We start from the raw sequence: 10,309 nt of genomic DNA, 5'->3' as shown, positions 1-10,309 counted from the left end.
CTTACAATATACCCCAATTTTAAGATGTTGGTTAAATGTACCAGTTAACCTGTATGGCCAACTCGGCTACTGTAGACCTAATTGGTAGGTCACATGGAGAGTAATACATAAAACCGTGCATCGTATTAGCCCATATGTATATAATAATATAACCATGGCATAGCTTATGTCGATTATAACATTCATAGTATTTCATGGAAATCCAGAAAAACAAAATAAATAAATAAAATAAATAAATTAATAAATAAATAAATAAATAAATAAATAAAAAAAAAAATATATATATATATATATATATATATATATATATATACACACAAACACACATATATATTTACATAATTAATTTATTGAATGCAGTGGCTTGCAGTCTGCTGTCACTGCATCTGAGAGACAAATTCCTGCATATTCATTAGACTCGGAGACTCTGCCACCCACCATGAGTTTGCGCTGGGCTTTGAGTGAGCGGACCACGTAGGGCAGGATCTCCTTGGGGTATCTCCTCCGCCTCCTGCTGGTTTCCACGATGGAGTCGTCCAGCAGGCTCTCCAGAGCCACGGCCCCGTCTTCTGCTGGGTGAGCCGGTGGTGGAGGGAGGGGGGGAGACAGCAACCGACGTTACATACCGTAAAACTTCAATTAAACACTGAGTCCCTTTTACTGGCCGGGTGTGGCTGCACGTTTAGACAAATAAAGGCCGGTCTCAATTAGAAGCCGGTTGCCATTGACGCTGTATTTTTATTTATTTTTTTTACTTGCATTCAAACGTCAGTCACATTTGCTGATCGCCATGGTGGCACAGAGAAAAATGTACGACCTGAAATTCAAGCTGTCAGTTGTCAAATTTGCTGAACAAAACTCAGGAGAAGCAGCAGCAAGACATTTCTCCGTTGATCCCAAGAGAGTGAGAGAATGGCAAAAGTGCAACCTCTTGCTGCCATAAACTTTTTTCAGCCTTCATACCTTTCTAAGGTAGGCTACCAGTATTTTGATATGGGGCTCTCTCTCTCTCTCTCTCTCTCTCTCTCTCTCTCTCTCTCTCTCTCTCTCTCCCTCTCCCTCCCCAAACTGAATGCCAATAATTGCCAATTTAAACGGTCTAACCCGAATGAATGGAGAGGAGAGAGAGAGAAGGAACAAGTAAAACAGCAAGAAGTGATAAAGGAGAGAGAGAGAGAAAGAGAGAGAGAGAGAGAGAGAGAGAGAGAGAGAGAGAGAGAGAGTCACCTTCATCATCAGGTGCTTCATCCCAAGGCTGTCCGTTCACCAACACATTGTCCTTAACAGCCGCCTCAAAGTTCTGCAAACATCCAAAAACTTTTGACTATTGGAAAACAGCTTTGACAAACACACAGCACATCCATCAACAGTACACATAAAATATCCACAATCTGCCCATAATACTGTTGCAATATACAATAAATTGTCACTGTATTAAGCCACTTTTTAACTTAGCTAACATTATCGTAACCCACAATGTGCTTTACTTTGATCCATTGAGGTGAACTAGCTGTCACACACATGAGAAGCTGGTCCATAGATGACAGGGAGGCTTCCCTAAGTTCCCAAACTGAGGTGCAGGGACCATCAGGGGTCCTTAAGGGTGTTTCAGGGGTCACCAGCAAAATAGGGATTAGTCCAATTCCACTGTTACCTCATTCACTTTAAGTCAGCACTAGGAGATAATGAATACGAATAACTATTTTGATCAGTTTTCACTCTTCCCACTGTTATCTCACCACCTATTGCCCCGAGATCTTTAGGTTTCTCTTGTATGGAGAGAAAGCCACACCAAACTCCATTCAAAAATCTGACAATTTAATGTTGTCTTGCTTATCGGACAACTTACACAACTCATAGAACATGACTTGAGACCTTTTTTACAAATCATTAGGATCAGATTCACTTCGGCATGCAACCAATACACCAAGCAGAGCCTGTGTCAATTATTCCCACTAGTCCTCTTGCACCAAAACATACACAAACATACAGTGGAGGGCGGTAGCGGGCAGTGTTGACCAATTTTAAAGTTGAGATTTTATTGAAATAAAGTGCTGCTTGATACATCACTTATACGCCGAAATTACCAGAAGACCCTAACGGTTCGTAAGAGACCTTACGTCATGGTCCTGGAGGTGTGTACGATTTCCGACACGCAAAACGACCTTAAAATGCAAGATTTTTGAACGGAGTTTGGCTCAATACGTTGTCACAGGTATAAACACTTCTCTGATGTGGTTCCTTAGGGTAAAGCCTTTAGCAAGTATGGCTCTGTGTTGTAAAGCGTGCCACTCTGTGAGTCCTTGACATGAACAGTAACCCCTGAGACAGCTAAGTTAACTTTAGCTCGTAACATTAAGACGTTAACAATCCAACCAGACCCACCGCTAGCAGCTCCTGCAGTAAAAGTTGCTTCGTCTCCTCGGCAACGCCCGGCTGTCCTTCCACAACATTCTTCAACACTTCTTTATATTTATTTATCTGCTCGACAACGGCTTTTTTCGCCGTCACTTGCACCCTGAACTCCTGACTCGTTTCATCGTCCGGTAAAGTTTCAGTCGCTGCTGCGGGCTCCATCTTTACCGCCAAACTGTTTATGTTTTGACCAGGAAGCGGAAGTGGCTTTGTATCTTCGCCGGTCCGACTGCTGAATGTTGCCGGAAAAGGCGAAACACTTGTGCCGTCGCAAAAACGTTCCGCATGGCCGTTTTCTTCGCAGTCAAGCGAAAACTGTTAGGCTAAATGCTGCAGTTTTCCAACGTCGTCTTTGCTCTTAAAGCCTAGTCATCTTGTTTTTCCGATGGAGAATGGTTTTGTTGACTGTCACTGCCACATATCAGCCCGTGAGTTTGAAGAGGTAGGCTGCTGTCACCAAATACAACAGACAGGGAACTTCTGTCAAATGTTGCTGTCGTGAAATAACTGTGTATCCTATTTGGAAAAAAACAATAAGTTGAGTATTTGTACCAGTTTCTCTTATAGAAAATTACATTTCATCAGACAGCCTGAGCAGTAATGTAATGGTAATGTGATCTCCAGACTGTGACAAACAGGCACGCATATAAACAAAAGCCAAAAAGTATCATTAAAATTATTATTTTTCTCCATAAAAGTTACTCTATCCCTATCGGTTTGATACTAGTTATGATTATATATATACTACGAATTAACACCGTAAGGATTCACATCAGCCTAAAAAGGTGGTTAAACTCTTTTCTGCAAATAAAAAGCAGCGTAAAATGAGTGTAGGTGTGTTTATCCTGCATTACATCACCAAACCCGAGTTATCCAGTACATTCTACTTTCTGCATGACTTCATTTTCTACATCAGGACTGTTTTAATTCACTAAAATTCCCCTGTTTGTTGTTGTTTTTTTTGTTACAGCTCCTTGCTGTTCCTTGCTGCCACCAAGTTTCTGTTTTCTTTCACTCCTTTATTTCACTATTTTTTATTTTATTTTACAGGATCTAGAGGATGTGATGAAGAGGACCACAGAGGTCAGACATCACAGATAAATATATCGTCTACAGTTACAGACCTGCTGTTGATGATGTTTCATTTGTTAGCTATGTTTCCTTAATACTTTAAAACTGTGTGTGTGTGTGTGTGTGTGTGTGTGTGTGTGTGTGCAGGCCGGGGTGCAGACTCTGGTTGCGGTTACAGAAGAGGTCGGAGAGTTTGTCAGAGTTCTCCAGCTGCAGGACCGGTCTGTATCTGTTCAGCATTTACACACACACACACACACACACACACACACACACACACACACACCTCTACACACTGTATATATATAGTGTTTGTTTGATTGAGATGGCAAGAATCAAAGTGATACAGAGTAAAGTAAAGACTAGAGGGAACGCCTTGGCAAGACTGTGTAGGTTTAAGTTTATTCACACAGTTATTTAACAGAAGCAAATGATAAAAACACATTGATAAAATACAATAAAAAAAGAAGGAAGAGATGCAAACACAAAATGCTGTTTACATGGCAATTTCTTGGCAATTAATGAGCTGGCACCATCGTTACATCTTGAAAGAAACACAATATGTTCAGCTTCGAAAGCGTCATAATCTATTCCAACTTAAAGCTTACTTTAAATGAATACATTGCATTACGCAAAACCTCATTTGGACAATCGGTCTTCTCTGTTAAAGGAGCGAAACTATGGAACTGTCTGCCCACTGAGCTGAAAATGCAACACAATTTTAATAGAGTTTTTAATAGAGGTATTAAATCATGGCTAAAAGAGAAACAACATTGTTCTCACACCTGACACACACCTGTATTTTGTGTATTTATGGATGTATTTATGGGTGTATTTTATGTCCTCTCTTTTTTTTTTCTTCTTCCATTTCTTTTTTTCTTTTCTTTTCTTTTTTCTATTTTAACTTTTTTTTTTTTTTTTTTTAAATGCCTCCTGTGGACAGTACACTAAACACAGTACATCTGGTCCTTGTGCATAAATGTATGTTACAATTCTAATGCTACTGTGATGTCCATGTCAAATAAAATAAACTGTAAACGGTAACACTTTATAATAACCATCATTAATAAATGGTAAATTGATAAATAATTAAACTTTAGTTAATAGTTATTTTACTGTTAACAAACAATGAAATGATCATTAATAATGTTTACTAATTATTAGTAATGCTATAATTTATGTTATTTTATCATTAGTTTGTGTAATATAAAATCATTTGTTTATAAATGATATATTGTATCATAGCTGATAAGAGACGGTAAAAAGGGTAAAAAGCTATGATACAATATATAATTTATAAACAAATGATTTTATATTACACAAACGAATGATAAAATAACATAAATTATAGCATTACTAATAATTAGTAAACATTATTAATGATCATTTCATTGTTTGTTAACAGTAAAATAACTATTAACTAAAGTTTAATTAACTATCAATTTACCATTTATTAATGATGGTTATTATAAAGTGTTACCAACTTAACTTAACTTAACTTATTCAGGCTGTTGTCTTAATGGGACGTACAGTGTAAAGATCTACCATGTCTGCTTTGTCCTGTATTCCTGCTCCCACCCGGACGGTCCTGTGTTTATTATTTCCGGTGTTTTGTGTTGAGTTGAATTCTTCTGTCCCAGCTTCCCAGGTCTGGTGGCTCCGTGTTTCGGCCTCCACCCCCTGCAGGCCGGGGGGGAGCGCGGAGCAGCGCAGCGTGAGGCTCCAGGTACTGGGACCAGTCCGCTCCTCCGCACAGCTTCCGCTTATTTTCCTTTTTCACTTCTTGGGGGGGGGGGGGGGGGAACGGAGGTGAGTAACCGAATCCGTCCGCTCAGCAGAGTCCTGGGGGAGAAGAAAACAAGAGACGGAGGGGAGGAAGGTGTGTGTTTCAGGCCGCTGGGCTCCATGGAGCGGAGGAATGTCACACACACACACACACACACACACACACACACACACTGACTGATGGAAATCTGAGGCCAAAAGTGCAAATTAGTGAGTTAATCACCTTGGTTGTAATTTGATGAAATCCAGTTTTAATATGCAATCTTATTGGCTTTAGGGTTTTATGTTTCGTCGACTTAACTAAATAATCCAGTGGTGCAAAATTTGGCAGCAGATTGTAATTCGCCTTTTTCATTTCATTTCATTCATCTTGGACCAAGTCAGCTGAGCCAGGATTGACTCTCATGTTAATACATCAGTTCTGATTGGCTGAGCTGACCACAAGCTAGTGTTACTTGCTTCTGATTGGCTGAGCTGACTACAGGCTAGTGTTACTTGCTTCTGATTGGCTGAGCTGACTACAGGCTAGTGTTGCATCACTTCTGATTGGCTGAGCTGACTACAGGCTAGAGTTACTTACTTTTGATTGGCTGAGCTGACTACAGGCTAGTGTTACTTACTTTTGATTGGCTGAGCTGACTACAGGCTAGAGTTACTAACTTTTGATTGGCTGACTACAGGCTAGTGTTACTTGCTTCTGATTGGCTGAGCTGACTACAGGCGAGTGTTACTTGCTTCTGATTGGCTGAGCTGACTACAGGCTAGTGTTGCATCACTTCTGATTGGCTGAGCTGACTACAGGCTAGTGTTACTTGCTTTTGATTGTCTGAGCTGACTACAGGCTAGAGTTACTAACTTTTGATTGGCTGACTACAGGCTAGTGTTACTTGCTTCTGATTGGCTGACTACAGGCTAGTGTTACTTACTTCTGATTGGCTGACTACAGGCTAGTGTTACTTACTTCTGATTGGCTGACTACAGGCTAGTGTTACTTACTTCTGATTGGCTGACTACAGGCTAGTGTTACTTCTGATTGGCTGAGCTGACTACAAGCCAGTGTTACTTACTTCTGATTGGCTGAGCTGACTACAGACTAGTGTTATGTCACTTCATCAGTTCAACACTTCAACAATTCATCAGTTTGCTGGGGACCCCCTGGAACCCCCTTAAGGACCCCTGCTGGTCCCCGGACGCTACGTTGAGAACCACTGTCCTAGATCACCAGTTTTATAAACAACCGATAGTAAGGAGGTCAGGGGTCAGAGGTCACTGCATGCTGAAATATTCCTGTCACCTCAGAGTGATCACGTAAGAGAGCAGCAGAAATAAGAGCTAAGCAGAGACGTTTAAGGGATTTTTTATTTTCAAACTTGGAGATATCAGTTAAATTCAAGGGATTAAAGGGGGAAGAGATAGGACAGAGGGATGTGAAATATTTCTTGAAGAGTTTTCAGCCCCTGATGGAAGTTGGGATTGACTTTACTGGTTAGCTGTGACGCGGTTTCAGCCTGTCAGGGGTTATTGCCTAAGTATGTATATCTAGGATTAAAATACTCCAAAACATCCCTGACTGGGGCTTTAGGGAAAAGAATGCAGTGAATGTAATGAATCCTGTTGTTTCCACAGGACCTGGATCCTGTCCTGCCGCTGTTCCACCAACACAGAGAACGGCTCGTCGCTATTGGAGAGGTGGGCTGCTAACACACACACTCACACACACACACACACACACATACACATTTTACCACACTAACTTCCAGTGAATGTATAAAGAACAGGTCATTGCCTTGCATCACTGAGAGATAAGAGCTAGTCAGCGGTTTGAGTGGATGTGGATAATCTGCTGTTGTACTTTATTTGACTCGTATACCGTGTCATGGCTCCTTTTTATAAGCTGGCTGATTGGGCAACACACACACACACACACACACACACACACACACACACACACACACACACACACACACACACACACACACACACATTTTAAACTGTTTTTGCGTCCATTAAATTCAATGATTTACACAGTTTACACAGATTTGAAATCTTCGCTGTAACATGGTTTAAGGATGTTTATAGACTTTTATCGTCCCTGCTACCCATCACACACACACACACACACACACACACACACACACACGGACACACACACATTAACACACACGCACACATACACACGTGGCTGCCCCCATTTGTAACACAGCATAACACTGATGTGACTTCTGGTAAAGTGAAGCGGATTAAACTTGTTAAAACTCCAACTCGCCTCCTAATCTTACTATCAATGCTTGTTAGTGAAAGTTAATGAACACAGTCTCTTTCTCACACACACACACACACTCTCTCTCTCTCTCTCACACACACACACACACACACACACACACCCTCATTCTCCAGCCACCTCTAATGCTGCGGAGCCATCTAGATCCTATTTGTTGAGGAATGTGTGTGTTTGTCAGAACAGATTGTGGCCGGTGGTTGACGGCATTAGAGGACTAAGTCAACAGGCCTGACGGAGAATAACACTGGTTCCCAAATTATTATTTTTACTGATCACATTTAAAGCACAGGGGGTCCGGCCCCTCGCTACACTGTGGACATTTTAGTTGTCTATGAGCATGAGATCCTCCTCCATCAGACCGTCCTTCAGTCTAGACTCAAGACTCGAGGCCATTGAAGGGCCGTTCTCACTTTCCAGCAGTTTAGACTTGATGCTAAAAGTGATTAAAGGGCTCCTCTGATTGTTCTTCAGTCTAGATTCAAGAGTAAAGGTGATTGAAGAGTCCTTTTGACTAGCCTTAAAGGATAAGTTCACCCAAATTTAGTGGTCTAAGGCATGTACCGTGTAACCCCGACGTCGTGGGTTCAAATCTGGGACCTTTATCACATGTCTGTCTCCCCCATTATTTCCTGTCTCTCTCTCTTCGATGACCTATCCAATAAAGGAAAAATGCCCCCCAAATTTTTTTAAAATGATAAATTTGGTCATTGATTGGTGAAGTTTGTATGTCCAGACAACACACAGCGAGTTTAGCTAGTGCAGCTCTGTCAGAACAACTGAAGTGGCCGAGTCCTGGTTCTTTAGAGCTCCAAAAAATGGCAAGAAATTACCATAAGATGACTCCAAACAGCTTGTGCAGTATAATCTAAGGTAGTGATTCTCAACCTTTGTCATATCAAGGACCCTAATTTCATACACATTAGGGCAACAAACCCCCATTTGATGAGATTTTGTCTCTTGGATCCAAATCTACAACAACATACAATTTTGTCCAGAATCCCATGACTGTCTGTATTGTAGGCAGAGAGTTAACAGTGAAACTATGATCAAAACAGTCATTCTTCTACATTTTCTAATTGTGTTAACGTATTGTAAATTGAATAATGGCGAAGTTTAATAATTCATCAGTTTGGTGGGGACCGCCCCTGGAACCCCCTTCAAGGACCCCTGGTGGTCCCTGGACCCCACGTTGAGAACCACTGATCTAAGTAAGCTGAGCGATTGTTCTGTGGGTCCAAAAGTCCAAATATTCACAGTATTTAATGCAAGTCTTGTCTAAAAGTGAATAAATCAAGACTTCTGTTAAATCCAGTAATCCAAATAAAATGTTAAAGTTATGATTCTTTATTTAATTCACCTTGAAGGGGAGGAGACACATTAAATAGTTTTGAGACCTTTAAAACTTTTTGGGTTCTGCAAAATGAGTTACAGCTCAGTATTGGGAAGGCAGTGCTAATGTTTTGCACAGTAACTACTAGGGCTGGACGATATGTTTTAAATCAATATCACGATAATCATAAGGATTTTTTTCGATAACGATATATATATGACGATATGGCTCACATAAGCGAAATCACATTAAATAATCAAATTAATGTTCATCATATTGAACCGAATGGTAATGTTTGGTGTGATGTCAAACTAAACTGAAATTTTCACATAATATTCCGACCATACTTTTTAAATAAGATTAGCTTGTTCTCATCAGTTCAGACAGCAGAATTGTGCGTCTCAATATCCCAAAATCACCATATCATCACAATATAATCCCACTGAAAGACGATAAACGATAATATTGAATTATCGTCCAGCCCTAGTAAGTACTAGCTGATGGGTGATGTTGTTTTTCCTTCACACTCCGGTCTCGGTGGTGGCTGCTGTCTGGTTGCAGGTCGGGTTGGACTTCACACCCTGGTGCGCTCCGACTGAGCAGGACAGAGACGACCAGATGGCCGTCTTCATTAAACAGCTCAACATCGCCAAGGAGCTCGACCTGCCAGTGTGAGTCCTGCTGGGGTAGAAACTGAATAGAATAGAATAGAATAGAATAGAATAGAATAGAATAGAATAGGGCTGAACAATTAATCAAAATGTTATCGAAATCACAATATGGCCTACTGCGATTTTGGTGAAATGTGTGTCAAAATACCATTTTAAATTAAATATTGTCGTGCTGCAGAGATGTCCTGGCCCACACATCATATTCTACAGACTAGGGCTGCAACTAACGATTATTTTCACCGTCGATTAATCTGTCGATTATTCTCTCGATTAATCGATTAGTTGTTTGGTCTATAAAATGTCAGAAAATGGTGAAAAATGTGGATCAGTGTTTCCCAAAGCCCAAGATGACGTCCTCGAATGTCTTGTTTTGTCCACAACCCAAAGATATTCAGTTTACTGTCATAGAGGAGTAAAGAAACCAGAAAATATTCACATTTAAGAAGCTGGAATCAGAGAATTTTGACTTATTTTTCTTAGAAAATGACTCAAACCGATTAATCGATTATTGAAATAGTTGGCGATTAATTTAACAGTTGACAACTAATCGATTAATCGATTAATCGTCGCAGCTCTACTACAGACGTAAGAAAACATCTTTGTTTGGTACAGATCCCCGCAAAAATCACACCATAATTATTTTAATACGTTTTTCAATGAAAATGAGAATAATGATGTAAAAATTATCATTCCCTCTAATATCGCAAATCAATTGCAATATCAGTCAAAATAATCGCAATTAGATATTTTTTCAAA

General features: G+C 40.3%; 2 protein-coding genes across 2 annotated transcripts in view; one reads left to right on the top strand and one right to left on the bottom strand.

Moving 5' to 3' along the window:
- Positions 1-438: 438 nt before the first annotated feature.
- nsl1 (NSL1 component of MIS12 kinetochore complex) lies at positions 439-2,577 on the bottom strand (the record flags this gene model as incomplete). Its single annotated transcript, XM_071534978.1, has 3 exons — positions 2,386-2,577; positions 1,228-1,300; positions 439-572 (listed from the first exon to the last, which is right to left on the bottom strand). Coding segments are annotated over exons 1-3 (399 nt in total), but the record flags the coding sequence as incomplete, so codon positions are not given.
- Positions 2,578-2,781: 204 nt separating this feature from the next.
- Positions 2,782-10,309, top strand: part of tatdn3 (TatD DNase domain containing 3) — an 11,332-nt gene continuing 3,804 nt past the window's right edge. The window contains 7 exon segments of the mRNA XM_071534977.1: positions 2,782-2,857; positions 3,466-3,498; positions 3,634-3,707; positions 5,127-5,187; positions 5,189-5,212; positions 6,898-6,960; positions 9,444-9,553. Coding sequence (XP_071391078.1) covers positions 2,801-2,857; positions 3,466-3,498; positions 3,634-3,707; positions 5,127-5,187; positions 5,189-5,212; positions 6,898-6,960; positions 9,444-9,553 — 422 coding nt within the window. The 5' untranslated portion in view covers positions 2,782-2,800.

Source organism: Centroberyx affinis, unplaced genomic scaffold (assembly GCF_046629955.1).
Source record: "Centroberyx affinis isolate AG114_WGS23_722 - 3 ecotype Tasmania unplaced genomic scaffold, CSIRO-AGI_Caff_v1 ptg002642l_1, whole genome shotgun sequence".
Taxonomy (NCBI): domain Eukaryota; kingdom Metazoa; phylum Chordata; class Actinopteri; order Beryciformes; family Berycidae; genus Centroberyx; species Centroberyx affinis.
This window is presented reverse-complemented; position numbering and strand designations above follow the sequence as displayed.